The sequence below is a fragment of the Bactrocera latifrons genome, unplaced genomic scaffold (genome assembly GCF_001853355.1).
Source record: "Bactrocera latifrons isolate USDA-ARS-PBARC rearing strain unplaced genomic scaffold, ASM185335v1 scaffold_364, whole genome shotgun sequence".
Taxonomy (NCBI): domain Eukaryota; kingdom Metazoa; phylum Arthropoda; class Insecta; order Diptera; family Tephritidae; genus Bactrocera; species Bactrocera latifrons.
In genome coordinates, this window is record NW_017537006.1 from 147939 (window position 1) to 170805 (window position 22867).

Here is a 22867-nt window from a genome sequence, read left to right on the forward strand (position 1 = left end):
TGACTATAAACTATATTTAATTTAAAATTGGTCATGACAACTTGATAAGCTTTTAAATTATACTGAAAAATTCATATGAAAGCTCTTGCCCACCCTAATATACGCATATGAACATTCACGCGACTTCTAAAAAATGTGGAGTCGGTAAATTTAAGCCAGCGATAATTTGGTAAACGTTAACGATCAGAAGTGGAATAAAAATTTAATTGAAAGTTGTTTTTACAACACAATAACGTCGTGCATATAATCTTTTTATTGTAGAAATCGCCAAAGCAAAAACGACTAGCGAAGCAGTCAAACTTTACACTTTTTTGCACACTTCTGTAGACGATGATCGCCAATGAGCTAATTATCATTATCGGCGCCTCCTCTCTTTCCACGTTCGTAAGCGCAGCCCATGGAGAAAACAAAAACAAGCACACGCAATAAGCACCGGCAAGCTTCGAGCACGCGAACTACCACATATTTCTCCAACATATGGTAGATACATATACGAACATGCAGCTAGCGCCAAGCTGGTGGGCTTTCGATTGGATTCGGACCATAACTGGTCACTGCATTCTGCAAAATGCAAAATTACATTGTGTAGTAAACATGAAAAACTGTAACTACAGCGCCATTCGGAAACTTAGATATATGAGACCTATTGCTATAGGAAGAATATCTAAATATTTGAAAATAGTCTAGATCGGCAAATTCTTTTCTAAAACGTAATACAAGATGGGGAATGTGAATTAAAAGTCCAACATTCGAAAAATGCCTGTGGTTTCCGGAGTGTGGATATAAACCGAAATAAGAACCGATGAAAAAGGGCAAGAGTTATCCCGCATTGGATTTCGAGTCTGATACTATGTTGTTATTGATACTGGTTCTAAGATAGACGAAATTATCTACGACTTCGCAATTTTGACTGTAAAAAATGACGTGAGAGCCAAGCGCGCGAGTGCGACAACTGTTTGTTTGATGAAAGGAAATATTTCGTCATACAATCACTACCAGAACCATAATCAATATTATCGGGGTTCGCCATCCGCTGTAGGCTCTTATAGAAGATTGTGCGTCCAGGAATAGATTGAATGAGTCGCACGATAAGGAATCGTCTTGTCTGAAACCTTGTTTGGTATTAAACGTCTCGGATAGATCTTTCCCAATCCTGACGGAGCTTTTGATATTGTTCAACGTCAGTTTACACAGCCGTATTAGCTTTGCGGGGTACCAAGTTCAGACATAGCGGTTTTTCGTGCTGTCGAAAGCAGCTTTGCAATCGATGAGGAGATGGTGTGTGTCGGTCTCCTTTTTACGGGTATTTTCCAAGCTGTGGCGCATTTTAAATATTTGGCAATTTTTGAATTTGCAGGCCAATCAGCTACTAACACTTAAATTCTGGCATTCTGGCACTCTTTCGTCTGACCATATTCTACAAGGAAACTGCGCGACCTCCTTATCATTTCATTGCCGCCGTAATTGAATAGCTCGCCCGGAAGTCCATCGGCCATTGCCACTTTGTTGTTCTTCTGATGGATAATTGCTATTCCAACTTCTTCATGGTCGGGCAATGGAACGTCCGCTCCATGGTCGTCGATTGGGGAATCGCATTCAGCATCTCTTGTTGTTATGCTTTCACTGCCATTCAGCAGTCTCAAGAATTGTTCCCTCAATCACCTGATCACCTCTTCAAGTCTCGGTATCTATCCCATCCTACAGCTATGATAACGACGGTTGTAACGTTGCGAGTTAGGCAGTCTGCTTTCTCCCCACTACCATGCTGTTCCTTATTTTGATAAATAGATCTTTCATAAAATACTTCTCTCTCACTATATTTTATCTCTATATACCTCACAAAAGATGTCTCGCATAATCTAGGCTTTAAAAACTCTTTGGGAAAGAGTATACTCTTCTTCTCAGATGTACGTATATAACAACCTTCGTATGTAGCAAAACACGACTTAATCAAGCATGGAACTTGGACCAYAATCAGAAATATCTCAATGTCTTGTGTGCATGCGAGTGTAACCTTTTAGCAATTTGCAATGTAATTAGCATTTAAACGACTRGCATTTCAATTCAGTTGATCGTGAGATGAATCAGACGTGCATTAACTGTACAAGCAAGTAGTAACTGATAGTATCGTTGTTGGGGATCAGCAAGTTCATTTCGGATATAAAATTTCGACTCATATTCACAAAAAAACGCATAATGTCTGCTCATAAGAAAAGATAAAGATCAAAAAATATACATTTGTATGCATTTAGAATTCCACAAACAAATTGCTGTTCCGCGCTTACAGCTGCAACCACGAACCGAAAAACCAGCAAGAAACATAAAAATATATAATTAAAATGAGCCAAATGAAAGTAAAGGGAATAGCTGCAAAAAGAAAAGCACTTTCTGGGATACTTTCAGTTCACTTTTAATCGATTTTCCAGTTTTCCACGAATTGCAAAACACACGCTCGTGTACTAAGCCCACCTACAAGAAAATGCCATTATTTTTGTTGTAAGATAAGTAAAACCGAAACTCAGCCAATCATGCAACATTACCGTTGGCAAATTACCTTATTACGATAAACAAAAAATAATAATAAGACTCGGTGCCCATAATGCATGGCTGTCTTCATTTATGTATGAGCATGTAGTACACACATTTACATATACACACGTAGCACCGTCGATGGCTAGCAACTAAAATTCGCTGATTTTCATTGCGCATTATCCACATGCCATAGCATAACATAGCATAGCGCTGTGAAGGTGAGTTGAGCATGCTTTTGGCCTAACTCCGATGTGCTGACGAACTCATTCGAACTCATTTGAAATAAGCGCACAAATACGAAGGTGGATTAATAAGACGTTGCAGGCAGCAGCGAGACAACACATAAGCCGTACAAAAAACATCGTAAATTGGGTGCAGGATTATGAGATTCTTGCGGAGCCATTAGCGGCAGTTGGCCTCAGCACGAAGCTGTTGACTGGGGCGCGCACTCGTATGAGAAATCTCGGCTGGCACACATACTATATGTGTTTCTGAATCCGCCCGCTACAGCGCTCCAGGGAGTGTTTGCGTCGCCGGCAAGTGAATTATAAATTAGAATAAACACAGCGCCGTAGATGTCATTGAGTGTGGTTTGGCGCAATAAATTTCTAAGAATCGCTGTGGAATGCTTGCGCAGCTGAGCGTTTCATTTCCACGGGCTAATTTAATTTTTACCTTAGCAGCGTAATTACGCCACCAAAGGAGARAATTGAATGCCAATTTTCGAAAGATTGACTGGCATTGAAAGCAGCAGCATTCACATTTTCCTTCTTGAAATTGAGCGGGATGTTGCAGCAAACTTGCATTCGTTGCTTTGCGCTAAAAAGTGGAAAATAACTACTTTGCGAAAAGTTTTGGAAATCTCTAGGAATTTATTGATTYTTTTGTGTGTTTATGYGGGTTTTATTATCAATTGACCTTTGAAAAGCTTTTGCTGACCTATCAAATTTGAATGAGGCCTCGCATTGTCCTGGTGAAGTGCTACACCTTTTCTACATATTGTTCAATTCTGACCCCTTCAATAGCTACCTTCACTCAATTTGCGTAGCCACAATGCACTTCAGAATGTCGAGCTTGGGCTTTTGCTCATGAACCCTTTGACAACATAACCTCTCTTGCTCACTGTCGGCATTCGAAGTGATTTGAGATGATTCATCCTTTTTAGACCATGATCTCTTGCGTTTTACATTCTTTTATTTTAAACCGTTTTTCGCCAATTGTAACAATGGGGGCTTCGGAAATGAATCTTCTTTGACGTTTGATAAGTCGACGAAGTCGTGCGACGCAGCAAATTTCGTTCTGTAAGAGCTTGAGAAACTCATMGGTGGCATTTCATAAGCTTGTGAACAGTTGCGTTAGACAACCTTAATCTTTCAGCAATTTCTCGAGTGGTTTTTCGATGATTTTCATCGTCCCACGTCTTTATTTTATGCACATCAGCCGAAGTAATAGTAGCAGCTATCAGCTCCAACTAAAGAAATCAAAAAAGAAAGGGGAGAAATAAGAGCAGAAAAGTAAATAGCTTTTCCCAGAACAGGTTTCTAAATTTTATTTGATTTTCTGTTTGAACCAAAATGTAGTTAAACCCTGGGCGTATATATGTTAGGTAAGAATTGTGCTCAATATTGCCAGCAAACATTTGTAGTTATTTATGGCTTTGGCGGAGCACAAGTTTGAAAGAGTTTACGATAATGCTTTGAGTCATTTAATTTGAAGAAAATTGTTTTCAACAGTCCCATTCGGCGCATAAACACAGCTCGTAATAATGAAATTTGATCAATAATTATTATCCATTAAAGTTATTTGCATAAAGACTCACGAGCGCATCCCTGCGGTTACATAAACACAAAGTGCTAGCTTGTAAGTGAAGCGTGCTCACACATTTGGCATCAGTTATGTGCAATAAAGTACAATTGYACGTGTGTATATGTGGATTTGAGTGTGTTTGCATGTGGGTGTGATTACTGTAATTTGATGGTGCGTATGAGTAATATTCAGACGTTGTAAATGTTGTGCGACGTCATGTGAATGTTCACGTGCGAGTGTGAGTGTGAGGCCACGTCCATGTGTACAGTCCTTAACACCCTTACGAAGATGTGTGGCGAAGCACCGCACAGCTAAGTGCTGCAGTTGCTGTAGCAACAGTGAGTTCAGCGTCCTCCCCCGCGCTCCCAGCACACTGACGTGGTCTATGTGCCGCTCATTGATCTTGCCCACGCGAATTCATTGCCATTGTTGATGGTGAATTTTTAGGAGGTGTTAATGCTAGACTCTTTCCGCCCACACACCGACGGCGAGACGGCTCTTTGTTGCTGATTAATTGCTGTAGAACACATGWTTGCATGTGTGTGTGTTTGTGAATTCGTGGGTCTTTGCAACGTGTTAATTGCCACATCGATCCTGTTAATAATGTTTATGCAAATTTGTGGGGTCGTAGGTTAGGYGGTCTATATKTGACATGCTTTCTACATATTTAAAGCCCATTCTCAAAAAMATTCAAGAAAATACCAAAATTATCCAAATGYCTTCCTCGGTCAATTCCTATAATTTGACGGTATCCGAAGGGAATTTCCTGACCTGCTTTTCGCTTTTATTTTATAATGCTCATACTTCATACTTTTCCACTCAATGTTATTCTATCAAAACAGAACTTTTCCTTCAAATATACAAAACTATAAACATATATTTACTTTTGTTGTTTTAGAGCTTCTAGAGCAATTACTGGCACAAAAATCATACAACAGTGGACTCAGCATTCAGCAAGCGGGATATTAGCTTGCTTCGGCAGCCAAAAATCATAACTGTCAAAATTCAGCGCCGAAAGTTTGTCGTCGCTGCGGCGCCAATGAACAGTTCAAACATTCTGCGGTAGAGGCCAGCGAATTGGGGGAACGCGGGACAGCTGACATTTGTAGCGAAGGAACTCTTACAAACATCGAAAAGAAATAGAAGGCTTGTGCAGTAGATAGACACAATTGAAGACACTAAAGCTTTTGCGCCAATGCAACGTTCWGATTAGATAGCCAAAACTACTCTGCAGACTTTGAAGCGTGCTGCTGACACGAGCAACACACAGTAGCAACTCAGGAAATTGCGGGGTCAATGCGAAATAGTCACTGTAATAATTTAATAATAACAACAAACAACAACAGGAAATCCCTTTGAATACTTATGAAGCAAAGAGTAAGTTGCCAAAAACCAATAGCCCAGCAACGCATCTCCGAAACATACCACACAGCTGATTGGCGACTTGTATAAGTGACCGGACCGTCGACAGCACCTATGGGCAAGTGTGTCTCGAAGCATCCCTCCGTACTGACAATAGCGTTGTCGGAAAAGGAYTTGGCGGCGGCTAACCACATTTGGAGCAAATTTGCTGAGAGCACCGAATACATTGCGCTGAAGGACGAGCATGGAAATCAATTATGCGAATATTACTACGTGAGCGGCAAGAAGCGGAAGGCGAAGCCAAAAACAACAAAGCAGCAGCTAGTGCCCACGGAYGGGGATAATGATGCGWATACAACAACTGTCGGCGCCACACGGCCAGACCAAGATKCAAATGAAAATCAAAACCAGCGACAGCAGCAGAGCCAGAAGAAGGGTGGAAACAAAAGACGATCGAAGACAGCACAAAAGCAATCATCAACGCAGCAAAGTAGTGAAAACAAATCACAGCAATGGACAACAAACAGCGAACAAACAACAAACACAAATGGCACAGAAAGYTATACGGAAAGGTTACAGCAAGATTGTGTTACTTCACAAGCCGAGTCGTCTACCCCTGCCGCTGATGGTCCGACAACGACGACAGCGACGACTTCGACAATTGTGTACAGCAGTGTGAGTGGTTGTGAGTATTGCACCGTTGTCAGCACCACTGACGATGACGACGAGAGCGAGGGCGAGGATGAGGACGGGCACGATGACAGTGACGACGGCAAGCAGTTGTTTGGTATTCACAACCATAATAATGCTACCGAGGCTATTGTAGTTGACAACACCAATAAAGAAACCGCCGTTGGTGCTCATAAAAATCAACGACATTGTGTGGCTCATTTGCCGTCGCAGCCACAGGAACAGATTGCTGGCGACACGGTTGCCCCCGACGCCAACAATAACGCCGAAATCGCTGCGAAACATGAGGAATATGTTTATCAGCCGARGTGGCAGCAACAGCGGTTGGATGCCACCGAAAAAGGGCAATTAATAAACAGTGAAGTGAGCAAAGTCAATATTGGTGYTATTGGTGTCGCCGATGCAGCTGATCTTGACAATGTCGATGGAAACAGTGAAAGGTTAAGCGRCAGCGAACACCTAACGGTTGAAGGCAGCGGTTACATGCAGGTGAGTGACTATAAAATCGCAATTTTCTTGACAAAGTAATTGTATTCATTACCCGAGATTTTATAGACGGGGCCACGCGGTGGCAGAGATGTCGCTCTTGACAATTGGTTCTTGTAGCCTACAGCGATTCTACTGATATATATTTTTCTCCTTATCGCGATAAATACCAATTGGAATTGAAAGAACCGAAAAATTCTGGGTAGAATTAAATCAAGGGAGTCTGAAAATAGTCCAAGCCAAGCTTTGCTGCTGGGCTCGTGTCTTGTACGTTCCAAATTTAGTTACTATATCAAGAAAGACAAATTTTTGTTTTTCATGCTTGAATTTGACACATTAATAACATATTTTAACTCTATCTTCGATTTAATATAATATATTTTGAGGGCTTTATATCTGTGATGCTGTCTGTGGAACAATACTCATCCTGCTTTTCATCCAACTATTTTTCAAGATGAGACTATCTAACTTTCCTAAAATTACCCACAATATTAATTACTCAAATATTTTTTTATTTTTTTTTTTTATTATAAATCGTTTAACCTTATTACGAAAGCTCACGTTCTGTAAAGAATGTGTTTCACACACTTCGCTCAACTTATGGTCAACGTAATCGGACTACTGAGCATATTATTCATAACACCATCACTCATCTTTAGACCCAGCACTCATTATTTAATAATATTCGACCGAACACCGTTCGTTGCAACTCGGACTTAGTTCGTTTGGCTCTATGGGCTGTTGATAACTTCCAAGAAGATCCGATATTTCCGAACCAAATTTAGCGATGAGGCCTATTTCTGGCTCAGTGGTTACGCAAACAAAGCGAGATTGCCGGATGTGGGATGAAGAGCAACCTGAAGAGACTCAAGAGCTGCCTTTAATACAGACAAAAACGCTTTTGTATGGTTTGTGGGCCAGTCTAATACCTGTCTCTTATACACATCTAGATGTGTATAAGAGACAGCTCAAGAGCTGCCTTTAATACAGACAAAAACGCTTTTGTATGGTTTGTGGGCCAGTGTAATTGGACTCAATTGATGGATCATCTGAGACGTAGCCGCGGCCTGGATTTGACAGAGAGAATCTCCAGAAATGAATGCGAAAAAATGTTCTTCGAAATGACAATAAACGTTCACCATTAAATTTGAAGTTTCTGTGTTTTTCTTTAAAAAAGTGTAGAACTCAAAAACGGATCACTCTTTATTTGTTATCACATTTTGTTCCGAACCGTAAGTTAAGTATTCTTCGCATGCCTATTTTTGCCCTGAAAATCGGCAAGTAGACAAAAAAGAATTCCACATTACCCGTAATCACCCTATAAACCACCCCTAAGCTGTAGTCGGAAAATAACGACAGATGTCGCTGTGCCTGACSCGGCAGGATACCCACATTCACAATCGCTAGGGCAACAACCACTGCATGACAGTTACAGTAACGTGAAAAGTTACGAGCATCGTTTGCCACCAGTGCGCATGTCCGCCTACAATGACTTCCACAGAAAACGGCCAACACAAAAGACCGTGCAATGGAAAACGAAAGGAAAACTCGCAGAATTTTCGCTGCCACAAACATTACCGCTGTAGCGCTGGCATTAAATGCAGCAAAGTTGTGAAAATCAATTTGGAAAAGTGAAAGACAGAGAAATCAAAAGACATATATATATTTAAAAGAAAAAACTGTAAAGACTAATAATTAATTCATTTTCGTAAGCAAAGTGCGTTCAAWGTGAGCTGGCGAATTTTCCAAAAAGTGCTTGCAAAGTGTGGATAGACATCAAGGAGAGTGCTTATTTTCAAGGACTTTCGCCGAAGCAGTGAACAAAGTGCGCTAGTGAGGTGCAGTTGGCGAAGTGAAAATCTAAATCGGACCTGCTGTTCATTCAAGTGTACACAATTTAATAAGGCAGTGATCTAAAAATGTTTCACAGCGTTTAATTTGCAAATTTTTTTTCTGAAGCAATAAGTGAAAAAATTGTATCGCCGATAAAGTCATTTATCTACTTACATCGTTGGGTCTACGAAGTGCTCAAAACGGCGACCAACGGCAAGCAGAGGGGCATCAGCGCGCAGACGAAAGCCCACCCTCTAAACTGGGGGCTGCACAACTGAAAGGCCAGCATTCAAGATGGATGAATGCGAGAACCTCGTCATTAACTTAGAAGACGCAGTCGACACATACGAGGAGCTCGCCCACAAAATACTACAACAAGAGGAAATAATCAATGATAACGACGCTGAAGTCATTCAATTGACGCAGGCACTAACCGAGGGCGACATAATGGTAAATCGCAAGTAAAGCTGCTCAAGCGGTTCAAACGCTTTCGCTTCCAATAAATTGCACGCTGCAATAAGTATAAAATAGACAGAGGCTCTTGTGCCCCTTTCACAAATCAATTTCGGGCTTCGCGCACCGCAACACTAGTATACACAGGCTTCCACTTTGCTTTGCGTTCCACACTTGCTTCCCTGTTTCTGTGGACCTAGAAAGCATTTGCGCTGCATCTGTATGTTGTATTTGTGGAATATAACAGGCGGTTTTGYYCTTAAATTTTACAACTGATCTGCTTAAATACTTTTAACTTCCTGTTGACTATACTGTTTGACCAGTTACCGGGCCATAACGATTCATATATGTATTTCAGTTTGTGCATCCATTTCACCAGCTCAGATTGCGTATGATTCATCGTACTTACAATAATTGACGTATTGACGCAAGTGACGTGACACACGCCGCCAGTCGCAAGCACCACTACACCCAAGACCGTCCCCACCTTAACTGTGAAAAGATTGCGAATGTATTGCTTAAATGAACGCACATCCATTTGAGATCGCATTAGGTTGGGTCGAGTGTCTTTTGACAACTAACCTTTGACTAGAAAAGTCAAAAAGAAGAAAAGTCAGTTTCCATAATTAAGGCCTTTGCAATTGAACTGAGTGATTTCTAAGTTCCGCAAAGGATCTATTACAGCGCTCGGTCTTTCATAAATTTCTTCCCACCCTACTCTATATAATTATATGTACATAGGCAATATATAATCGCATATTCATTCGTACATATTATATATGTAGTAATACTTTACTAATATACTAGCCATATGAAGAGGCTCTTACTATTTGGGTCGGATAAGCACACAGTAAGCCTTATTCTCCACATATTGTCGGCTTTTTAGGTAAACTGGGAAACATATATACATACAAATGTAAAATATTTACACTCGGGCTTAACAGTAGTACGCCAGTGATGCCAATATCCTTTATGTAAATKCGTAGCAATAAAATAGGAAACACGACCCATGTCAACTAAGAACGTATTTCATTTTGGGCACTCCAATCCTTAAGTGAAGCAWATTTTAAATACTTAGCAGATGCAAGCTTAAGTTTTATCTTCTTTTTTGATGGTTTAGAACACAAATATTGGTAGTCGAAAAAGTTTTTTCGTATTTCTAAACAAACTTCACCTCATTGTGATTTATATTTAAAATACGAAAATACTTTTTCGACTACCATATATCATTTTTCCGAAATATTATATATACGTACATGTATACAAGTACTTTAACCACAAYGCCATGCACTCCCAAATAATCGAATTACGCATGTGGTTGCCACTGCAATCGCGGTTAATAAAATAGTCAATAAAACCCAACGTCCGCACAATCGGGTTTGTCGTTAGTGCTCAGTCGTTGTGTGTCTGTTTTTTGCACCGTTAAACTATAATTTGTGTAATAACACTTGCGATTCCTTTACAGGGACAGGCCGAAAGCAAACGWCATTCGAAGAAGCATGGCAGCACCACCAACGCCACAGCAGGCACTGCAGTGGGCGCCATCGAAACCAAAGGTACGGCAATGTCCTTCGGCTTTCGCAAGAAGCTCAACACKACGCCGAAGAAGTTCAAGAAATTGCTGGAGGCCGGCGTTGGCGGCATGACTGGTGGTGGTGATGGAAAACGAAAACAAGACAAGTGCAACAATATAACAACAACGAGACGGGACGGCAACACACCTAGTGAGGATAACGCAAAACGGGCAACTGTGATAGACGGCGCTAACTATGGGGAGACGTTAACAGACGAACARCAGCAGGACGACAATGGCAATGCAGGTGAGTGCAATGACTTAATGGTGCAACGAATTGCATGAATAATTTACGTAATACGTAAACTCGGGTTACTTTAGAGTTCAATGGAACAAATCACTGCAAAATAATTAATTTGACACAACAGGTGTTTTGGGTGCAACCGACACCGCTATACACCTTCCAAACTTTTGCATGACCTCCCACATCCACACCCGGGCACGCACACACACACACATTGCGCTACACTTCATTTTATTCCTTCGGAGTCTAATTACTTATATTTTTATTGCGCTCTTATGAATGTCTGACACGCCAAAAACTTGCTGCTTTCTGTCTTTTTGCTTGCCTCCTCTACGYCACCGTCCGCAAAYAACCCCGCCAACACTCACCGAATGCAGAACTGCTGGCCAAGATACACTTTGAGAAAATGGGTGCGGCGGCCGCAACGACGCAACGTTCCAATCAACMAGCCGCGRCAGCCGGTGGTGGCGCTCCGCCTTCCAACCTGCCTGGCGTCGCCTCGCGGTTCGGTTACCGCGGCGGACACATTGTACGCCCGGCATCGGCAGGTTTAACGCASCACTATTCCATGGAAGTACAGGAGAATGCGGATAACAACAATACTTGCGGCAGCAAAGGGAGCGACGCYAGAAGTGGTGGTGTGGGAGTYAATGGACAACAAAARCCGCTTGTCAGCAACTGTAAGTGGGTGCAGCAGTGTAAATATGTAGAAGGTCTAGTGATAACGGTTAAAGTGTGAGGTACCGCGTGCAAAGCTGGGGACACAATCAAGTGCTTGATGTACGCATGTACCGATAACTATTATAAGACGGCGCTACAATTTGTGGATGCCAACAATACGAGAGCCCTCTTTTAAATCCACGATAGGCAATCTGAGTGGTGTTTTACTTTCACCTATTCAAATCCTGTTTGCTGTTTTCCTATCACAAGCCTTCGTTTTTTTTTTTAGAACACAGCAGTGGAAATTTAGTCTTCTCTTTTTCTATACTTGCGTAGATACCGCTCACGCAGTTATAGTTGAGTTAACAACCCCGCACCAGGCATTTCTTCTTTTCGCAATGCTTTGCAATTGGAGGTGCCAAGCGAAGCCAAGTCCTTCTCCACCTAGTCTTTGAAACGAAATGGAGGTTTTGCTCTTCCTCTGTTTCAGAGCTGGAGCGTTTTCGTTCATTTGGACGTCATGCCAGCGTAGCCGTTTTATTTTAATTCGCTAAACCATGTCAATGTCGACGTATATCTCATACATCTCATCGTTCCATCAAATGCTCGGTCTACCAACTCCTTTCGGTCTACCAATACTAATTTTGGATCTTACCATAGAAATCATCTTAAAAACCTTGAACAAACTGATAGTTAACTCCCAAAAACCTCTCACTTGTCAATTTTACTTTAGGATACATCACTTTCCTCCAACTAAATTAACATACTGTTAGGTGGAATGAAATGAATGAAATCAGAGTCCATTGCGGAGGATTAGCTGGAGAGGTCATATAATATTTGATTATTATTAGGCGTAACGGTATAAAAYAAACTAAGGGCCATGAGCTGCCTTCAGGTCAGAATAAAAATAAAGATACCACTTTTACGAAACATCTTTGAATCGTTTTTTTTCCAATCGAAAGCCTCAATCCTGAACACTAAACGTTCACTTTCTTAACCATATACATACATTCGCTTAAATGCCTCTGAACATTCAAATATTTACCCACCGGTAGGTAATTGAGAGGAAAACAAACCAAGCCATTTGAAAATCATACAACAATTTAGTTGCTCGTATTTGTTTCCACCACCTGTGAATGCTCGCAAATCGATTTATTTCGAACGCCCCGCGTGCAGCCTCCRCTTCGTTGGTAAAAAGTCGCCGTTCACTTTACGGTGCAACGGTGTGACAAGTCCGTGAACYCAATTAAACAGCAATCGGCGGGCAGCGAGAGCGAACGCTGCCAAGAGTGGCGCAGCGGCGCTGCGATTATGTTGCAAGGTCTGCCAGCTTGCAAGTCTTGCAAATGTCAGTGCAATCGTGCAGTGTGTTACTTTCAAATTGGGCTAAAGGCCAATAAAAGCAATTTTAAAGTCACACAGAAATAACAGCAGCCATAAAACGTGCTAGAGACAAACTATGTCCAGGGACTGCACTGTTGCAAGTGCAACTAATGCCCTCAATCACAAGTGAACTAAGATATCTTTGTGCTGACTTTTTGCAGTGAAACGCCGATCGAAGAGTGCACACGCCGGCAGGGCATTGACTTCGGGCGATGAGACTAGCGAATCGGGCAGTTGCAGCGATGCGACCGGTCRCCCAAAAATAACACAACCCAAATCTATAACGTTCAATTTGAGTCAGAACAGCACAATCGAATATCAGCGGCGACAGTTTTTCGAACAGCCTAACACATATGGCAGCTATGGAAGTGGTCGCAGCAGTGCCGCCAACATTTGGACCCATCAATCGGGGCACCAGGCGCAGCAGCATCAGTCGCGAAATGTCATCAGCACGGGCATGCACACGAATGTTATGTGAGTATACGCACCATATGGTATAAACAATTAAAAACGATTTCGAGAAATACATATGCTGAAGATTCCCTTTCACTTCCACTCCTTCATTTGCAGTGTCCGTCCAACGCCACGCGCACCGCCAGCCAGTTTTTCGAAGTTCACACTGCACACAGTAAGTTTGCCAAAGCCAGAATTTCCCGTGGCCATCAGTGTGGGTGCAACAACTCCAACTACACCSAGCAGCATCTACACACCATCGCCCACCATGGCTACCACCTTAGCGGGTGCACGTACCAAGGAAAACCAGCAGCAGCAGCATCCCCTGACAGTGGTMGCCTGTGCCACAGTGACACATACCGCTTCCGGACATATGGATCTGAAGACGGCYAAGCAGATGGCAAACAACACACGGCGTGGATTCTCAGGCAGTCGGGAGATATCAGCGGATTCAGGTATTGCCAGCATGGACATGGCATTAGATAGTTCGGTTTCGAGCGGTGGCGGCAGTCGCGCTGGACGCACAGCCTCGCCTAAACGGAGCCGCAGTCGTCCGCGCAATTTGCAAATGGTAATGAATGGTCGTCACAAATTTGAAGTACGTGACCTGGACGACCCTTTATCGAGTGAATCCAGCTCCATCGTAGAGCCGCTAGCTTTGCCGAAGCTACCGAGCGAAAACCAAACAGTACCGCTTCCACTATGTGGTCTTGTGCGTTCCAATACGGTACTTAGTCGAGAGACTTATGAACGAAATGGTGGTGTAATCGGTAATAGAAGCGCTAGTGCTAACCAAGAAATCAAACAGGTTGATATTGGTAAGTCACCACCRATTAATATTACACATGTGTATATTTCATTTCCTTTTTCATACGTTCTGAAGGAAAACGCCCTACTACGGCGCCTGCACAGTGCACAATAACTCGAAATTCGTCTGAAGAAAGTGAAGGGGTCGATGAGGAAAAGCTTTTCTTAGACCGCTCAACTTCAGAGAAAGGAAACAGGGTAAGTCTCTTCCAGCAAAATGAAAAGGAATATTTTAGCTAAAATACAAGTTTGTCTTTCAAGTTTAAGGACATAAATACTTGTTCGAGTAAAACATCGTCACCAGGGAGCTCCATAATGCTCTCGTGGTGCAATGCCGGAGAATCTCTTGCCGTAAAGGATTGTAGCAGCCTCAGTATTAGCAGCGAAGATAGTAATAAACTTCATCAAGATAAAGACACAGACACTGAGAAGAACGATTTGAAAAAATCTAAGCACATGTCAGTCGACTTGAATGACGATGACTTAAGTGGCATGGTGACCGAAATGCAAGTTAGTACACTATGTAAGTATGAGAATAGTTGAATCGAGCATTATTGTTCCCCTAATAATTACTTCTCTTCTTATTCAGCTTCCTTAACTGATAACTTAGCAAATGAAAACAATAATTCCGGACTCAAGGCAGTAGAAACGAATACTGTCATCATCGCATCTACGGAAAATACAAATATTGATAAACCGGATCGGCCGAAATCGTTTTATAATACGATTAACGAAACGAAATTTGCAGAAATGGCCTTAGCCGGTAGCACTTATCTTTTGGACGACGAGACCTCTCCCACGGATAGTCTGGTAAGCAGCACGGAATCAGAAGAAGCCGCAAGCAAGCAGAAAAAACACAAAATAAATGAAGAACTGCAAGAGAAGGACATCGATGAGATTTCACCTGAACTCGAAATGGGTAGTCCCATTTCACCGGGAACGCCAACACATGCTTCACATTCGCTATCACTTTCCGATTGCGGTAATTTGATTGATGACGAGATCGCTGACCAACCGGCGTTGCTGTTTAACAGTGARGCACATGATCTAGTGGATAGCTTGACGTCACACAAAGATAAGACAGAGACCCCCACACTTATGGAAAATACTGGTTCGATGCGTTCTCTGAAAAGTCAATCCAAAGCGCGCACAGCGCTCCAGCAAGCAATCGAATTGAGCCTACGCACACCGCTCTCGCTGCGAAAGGCGGTAATGGAACGCGCCGATTCTCTCGATACTCTCTCTCCCTGTGAGTCGATATGTTCCGATGATCTCATGATGGATTTCGATATACATAGCAGTGTGGACTCCATCGATCGGTAGGTGCAATGAAGGGTTCGCTAAAAATAACACTCACATTATTCTTTGTTTTCAAAGATCTGGTTCCATAAAGAGTCGTAGTGGTTCGGATCTACATAAAATTGACGACACAGAACTATTTTCGGAGCTGGAACGTAAAGGGAGTGATGTAATGAAAGAACTGAATTCCCTCCTAYGTCTTCGTACCAATAAAAGCGCAGATAAGGATGTTGACATGTGAGTAGTCAATGAAAATGCTTAGATTATAAAYCGTGCTAAACATTTAAGCTTTCCAGCCCACACTCATAACTAACAAATAAGGAAGAGCTAGGTTCAGGTATAACAAACATTTTATACTCTGGCAAAAGGCCAGGGAAACAAGTACATAAGGCTTATTAGTTATATAGGGTCTAGGCGAGCCTTCAACCTCTTTTAATCATTCTTAACACAAATGAGCATCAATAAAAGGAAACCAAACACTCTCATATYTACTTAGATATCTCACATATTGGYCGATATATGCGGCAAAAAGCCACCCGGTAGTTCGAAAATCTTTACCTTAGGTATATAGAGGCTCAGGAAAGTATTGAGTTAATAGGGGGCGGGGCCACGCCCACTTTTTTTCAAAGTTTTTGTAGAGTTTTATATCCTAATTTAGTGCTTAGTTATGGTACCTTAAAAATTTCCGGTTAATAACGTTTTGTGGGCATGGCTGTGGTCCGTTTCCGCCCATCTACGAACTCGTAATTTTTTTGTGCCAAGAAACGCGCATACCAAGYTTYATCAAGTTGGCTCAATTTTTATTTAAGTTACACCTTGCACGGACCKACAGACGTATAGACAGAATGTCAATGTGTTTTTACGTGAATACCTGTCTATGAAGACTAAAYTCCACGGTGCTTTCTATTGCTRGAAGCACATRKATCAATRCAATGCGTTGATCAGTGCCMCAAAGYATAAATGCATTTTGCACTTAATWTTTGRTTMCAATTGGTTCGGGTGGATAGGGACACCCTARTCACCWTGGTCGGGTTCRAGGCYCATCTAAAACCTCTGCCGTACTTTGGGTCCGGCACCCGGCCGCAGTGCGACCGACATTGGACAAAATGCCATTCCTGCATTTAGGTTTAAACCAGAGCCACCACGAATCTCCACAAAGGGCCAAACCCAATGAGCAGATTGGAGTTACCTCCAAGGGCTTACTGCTCCCCGTGGTGCCAGGTTTAAGTCTTTGGTCTGACTTTGTAGCTTTTGCTACTACCAGCTGAGTCCCCAAAAACTCAAYGACTGGTTGCATTTGTCGCTGTGACAAATGCCTTATATTTTGTGATATAAATATAAAGCTAAAAATTTGACCTCCAGCTGAATATTATAGCACTTATCTGACTTAGAYCATGTAGACATCAAAACATGGTCTCTAAAGCCTGACATAATGCATACGGCTTTTAGTCGCCTCTTACGACAGGTATGCCTTGCCGCGGGTATATTCGGTTTCCCCTCGAACCAGGACGGGTCCCCCTACCCGCAGGGGGAAGACGTATAGACAGGCAGTCACCCGGATTACAACTCGTCTCGTCATCCTAATTATTTACCTTATATATAAAAGTTGCGTGTCACGTTGTTTGTTCGCGATGGACTCCTAAACTACTCAACTAATTTTAACAAAATTTAGCACACTGTGTCCAGTTCGAAACAACTTAGAAGATACCATAGTAAAAAAATGCATAAATAAATAATACAGTGAGAGCTTTATTAAATGAACGCTCTATTAAGCGSACAACTCTATTAACTGCACAGGTAGGCAGGTAAAAAGACCATGCGAAAGCAGCCTTAAATTCGTTTTTATACAATGAAATTGATTTGTATGAACATATTCAAAAATATATCAAGTACACCCTCTTGGATTCTTATACCGACTTTATTCGTAAATAAAATGTTCACTGTATTGAATAGTTTATTATATGAATAATAGTATAAAGTGTACGCGGCCGGATCCACTAGTATACATACACAACCCAATATCTTTCGCGCTAAGCTTTAGGTGGCACGTATAACCGTGTGCTTAACAAAACTATTATACTCTGCAGCAACATGTTGCAAGAGTAAACAAATTTCACATGACTAATTGTCTTATCTGCATTGCAGATGATCTCCCCTTAAATTACCATGCTGATGTAAACCGTAAAAAGTTTAGTACGAAAATATAATTAAAATCTGCTTTACACGATAAATTGCAAGGTGTCATGTACACCCTCTAGTGAAAACGTCTGTTCCCTTGAAGTTGTCATCGTTTGATATACGAGTGTGGCCCTGTGCTACTCAGGATTAATAGAAATATTATACATATATGGCTTATTGTGAAACTATTATATTCATTGCAGCTTGTGTTCCTCTTATCAATCTTTAATTTTYACTCAATCATATTTAAAATCAGAAGAATGTTATAATTTCCACCGGAGAATCTTAATTTCAGCTGCATTAATCGTCTAGACACACTTAACTCTTCTTTAGAGCAACTTAACAAGAAAATAATATAATAGTGTTGCGACCCTTCACAGAAAAATATTATACCCAACGCTACTACAAATCGGATGATGAAAAACAAATAGTTATGGAACATACGGGTTCGTTTTGGAGACCCTGTAAATGCTAACATAAAAGTGTAGACTCAGCGTTTCTACTTGGTACAAGCTGCCTGTTTATCTACAAGAAAGCTATTGTTTCAYGCTGGTGGGAAAATCACAAACACCGAACTCATTTAGCCGCGACCACGACAACCAGCAGATGGGAAATAGGATTGGCGTAAAAAATAGGCAAAGCCAAATTACACCCACCGAAAGAGATGGGAAAATTACGGCAAAGCCAACAACAAAGAGGATAATAAAAGTTATAGATAAGTGCAGCATGGAAAAGTAATGCAAATACATGCACACACACACATTAAGATACAAACGTATAGTGTAYAAACGCTCTGCGGCTAGGGGCGACCGCAGTGGGGTTAAGCCACAGCAAATAAACCGCGCGCTGGCAACACAATTGTAACAACTGCAGCAACAATGCCGACGGCAACAATCGCCGGCGACCTTTCACGAAACTTAACAAATCGACAAAAATTCCAGCGCGACTAAGGCAGATGACAACAACAACATGGCAACTACAACAGCGCTGACAGCAATGACAAAAGCCAAACAACCACAGCTCAGGCCACAGCCGCAGCCGCAAAGGCCCGTCACAAAAGCAGCAACATTTGGCAATCACCAAAATTCAATTGGGCTTTGAATTGGCCGAGGCTGGCGGGCGCCTCTCCAGCTGTTGCTAATGCTTTCAAGTGCATTCACAAGCAGCAATTTATGAAATACACACAATCACATGCATCCATCGTATGCAAGCAAGCGGCGCTTGTTTTTGCTTCGCAGCACGCTTGCCACAGCGAAGACTCTTCGTGTGTCAGCATTGCATTGCACTGGTTCGTTGCACTTGCCGCTGCAAGCGTGGTACGTGTAAATTGCCGGCCGGCCAGCAAGAGTGCATCCAAATGCCACTGCCACCGYCGCTAMTTCTTCTGCTCCCCCCTTTCCACCAGTGGAGGCCCACGCTTGGCWTCTGGCTGTTCTTTTTTTGCGCCAAGCGATTGCACGCTTCAGCAAAATGYTGYGCTTGCCAAGCGTTTACAGCGGAAAATGAAAATGCCAAAGACGATTGAAATAAATGAAAGGAAATGGCGAAAATGCAATGGCGAAGCACGAAATATGTTTATATGCCAGCGTGAATATAAATAAAATGTCAAACACTTTAGCAGCGTGCAGGTGACGTAGTCTCCCACAAGCGGGGCTTCCATCTTCCACGGCGCAGGCCAACACGATTCTGCATTTTAGCGCTGAGAAACGAGCTCGCCATTCGTTGCTGTTAACCGTTAGTCACACATTCGCGCAGCACGAGCTGCAKAGTAACCTGACGGCATTTTACCTCCTGCTGCCATCTCTTACACAATAAAARTAAATTGTCTTGTCAGACCGCTATCGGACGTCGATTGTTGGCCGTCGACTGTCGATTGCTTATTGGCAACCGTTGCCACTTGGTACCGCTGTTACTATGCTATGGCTATGCCTTGTACTGGCTCATTTGCTGKYTGTTGTTTGTCGTCGATTTGCTCTCTTAGAGAATTCAGTTGTTATTCTTATTGTCATACCCGATGCAGGTTTGTTGCCGTTAGACGTGGTATATACATATGAACGAATATGCTTAAATATCTACCTATATGTACGTATTATATAAGTACTCACATGAACATTTGTTTTGTTGTACACAATCAGATGGCATATCTCGGGAACCGCACATTGTCGCTAATAAAATAACGCTACTTTATGTACCGTTAAAACATAGGCTACGACATATMTCAGCATTGTTAGCTGTTCGGTTAGCAAGAAATGTCTAATACTTGTGCTTAGCATCTGATAGAYACAGCAATGTCAACCATTCGAGTTTCCTTAAAACATTTCTTTCCATGTTTGCGTGTGTGTAAGTCTGTCGCTATGAAGCCCCGCTGAAAACCACAGATGTCGTYGGTTAGAAAGTCGCGTGAAAGCTAACTCCAATTCTTATAAATCTATTATGTTAGATGACACATTCTTTGGAATTGGAAAATGGTTCATTTAGGCTTCGAGTGAGAAAAACAACTCTTCTATAATAAATGTACCTTCAACAAATACTATAGCCGAACTCGGGAAAACCTCCAAGAAATTACCCGCTAACTGTTGTGTATCGATCTCCATATTCCCTTGGCAATGGCTGCAAATAAAAMTCGCTCGAAGACCCCGTTCCTTGGTGTTGCTTTGTAAAATGTCCACACACCGCTGTAAGCTACAGCTGAGATGTTGCTGTTGTCCTTTTGCCGTTTTACTTCTTACTTTTATTTAGTTGCCATAGTGCAAATTTAAATAAATACACGCTCACATACATATACCTGTATATATGACATATGTACATATTTAGAATTTACAGTAACGTTTTTCTTTGCACAAGCTGTCAGAAAATATTATATATTATATTGGCTTGCCTTCGTATTGTATTAAGTTGTATACATACATAGTATATGTACTCATAAAAGTGCATACATATATACAWACATTTGTATAATAAAATATATAAAGACTTGTASGTCATACCATTAATATAGGCTGAACGTGATCACTCCTTATTCACTACTTGTATTCCTTTTTCTTCTCCTCTTGCTTCTCACGTTGCTAAAGAGTATAACGGTTGTACGCTTCAACTAAAACTTAGCAAGATAGATATAGGGTTATGCACATATATATAAATTGTTAGGATGACGAGATGCGTTGAAATATTGGTGACTGTCTGTCTGTCCGTCCATGCAAGCAGTAACTTGAGTAAAAAGTTTAGGTATCTTGTTGAAACTTGGTATATGAGTTTCTTAAAAAAGAATTACGAGTTCGAGGGTGGACGTAATCGGACAACTGCCACGCCCACAACCCGCCAATAACCGATAACCTATAAAGTGCCACAACTATAACTTCAATTTGCCACAATGGATCGCAGTAGCAACGGACATGTGGGTAAAAAAAAAAGGAAAAAAATGTATGCCTAACTATATCAACGAAGTTCGACTAGTGCAAATAATATAAGAACTTCTACCGACGGTGAGAAAATGGATGAATTCGGATAATAACTGTGCTCACTCACCATATAACGATACTGTTGAAAACTACTAAAAGCGCTGTAAATCAACAACAAAATACGCCAGAAAAGAGATGGTATGTTAGGACGCTAATGGGACCGGGGTAAAAATTGGTAAATGGACTTGGCATCCCCACTTTTAGGTGAAATTACATACCTTAAGACACGCCATAGCGCTTTCAACTAAATTTGTTATGTGGCATTCCTCTGATATTTTTATGTTATAGTGGGGAAAATATGCGAAATTGGACTACAACAACGTCTACTTTCCATATAATAACAAAATTTTAAAWTCCATTTGAAACTTCCACTTTCCAGTATTCAAATCAAGAATCAATTAATTTATCAAAATAAAACTTTACAAAAATAGAGCCTTTGAGGTGTGTCAGCTTATGACTAAAAATTACCCATATCAAACCAAAACTGTGCAAGCTCTTTTTACCGAAAATATCGGTCAATGTGTCAGATTTTTAATTGAAATTAAGAGAGTACCTTTTCGCGATAGTAGTTTGTCTGTGTGTTACAAATGGGTTGAATCGGGTCAATGCTTCCTTTAACCCTCATATACCTAATAAAAAAATGTTCGAACTTCCGTCTGACTTTTTACCGCATATATCGRCCAATAGCTTAGCGTAGATTGAATAAAATTGGGTGAAAATTCCCCGTGGACCCCTTATAACTAAAAAGCCTTCTGCACTAGAATGTACTTCTCTGGCTTTTATCCTTGCAAGTTTGCAAGCGTATGAAATGTGCGGTTATACCCGAACTTAGCTCTTCCTTACTTGTTTTATTCWCCTTTATGTACGGCTTGTGTTCACGCCATAAATCGTGGCACACGTTGCACATGCCTTTGTGTAGCAAGTATTGTTCTTTACACCAGCAAGACGGTCTCACTTCATTGCAATTGGCAATTCGTGCCAACATTAGTCTTGTGAACCGCTTAATGGCCACTGTACTTTGACTTTGAAAATTTAAATTAAATAAATCAAATGTTAAAATTTTATGGATCATATGTGCGCTTTATACTTACTATACATATAGTAAGCATGTGCAACGTTGATTGATATATTCTTTTATTACATCTTTCAGAAATAAAATACTGAAGTATTTTGCTGCAAAGYGAAGTATATTTTTTATAAGGCATTATTTGAAATTATTTGTAAAAAAAAAATCTCGTCTTTACTTGCTTTATTCGAGAGAGGAGATAATGTAATTACAATAGAATCTAATCTAATCTAATGTAATCAAAGGTTAATCAAAACTTTCTGAAGGTAACTGAAACTATTATATATATAGAAATGTATATTTAGTTTGCGCCGGTTTAAAATTGACAGATCATTTTCGTTCCAAGAAGCTTACCACGTATTAACTTGTAATGGGTTCTTTAAAGAAACAGTCGAGATTCGTCGGTTTTCTTTTCTGTTTCAATAGTTCYTGCTCATTTGCATACCCATATTGATAAGGTTTGTCACTTTGTTTGCAATATATTCTCTTCGYACCACTTTATCAAGGCGTTCAAGCTTTAAATCACCTCCTAGGAATATGATCAACGTTACTAAGAATACTTCGTCACGTTCCATAACTTAARC

General features: G+C 41.2%; 1 protein-coding gene across 7 annotated transcripts in view; it reads left to right on the forward strand.

Annotated features, from left to right (window-relative positions):
• The window catches only part of LOC108971896, a 75616-nt gene that overhangs the window by 29804 nt on the left and 22945 nt on the right, over window positions 1–22867 (forward strand). For 6 of the 7 annotated variants that reach the window (XM_018938232.1, XM_018938233.1, XM_018938234.1 and 3 more), the window contains exons 2-9: window positions 5237–6879; window positions 10628–10982; window positions 13184–13496; window positions 13593–14293; window positions 14359–14480; window positions 14544–14805; window positions 14872–15601; window positions 15660–15818. In XM_018938232.1, the coding sequence (XP_018793777.1) occupies window positions 5815–6879; window positions 10628–10982; window positions 13184–13496; window positions 13593–14293; window positions 14359–14480; window positions 14544–14805; window positions 14872–15601; window positions 15660–15818 (3707 nt within the window). In that variant the 5' untranslated portion in view covers window positions 5237–5814. Of the gene's footprint in view, window positions 1–5236; window positions 6880–8482; window positions 9160–10627; window positions 10983–13183; window positions 13497–13592; window positions 14294–14358; window positions 14481–14543; window positions 14806–14871; window positions 15602–15659; window positions 15819–22867 lie in introns of those variants that run through there. The other variant, XM_018938239.1, reaches the window with a different exon arrangement.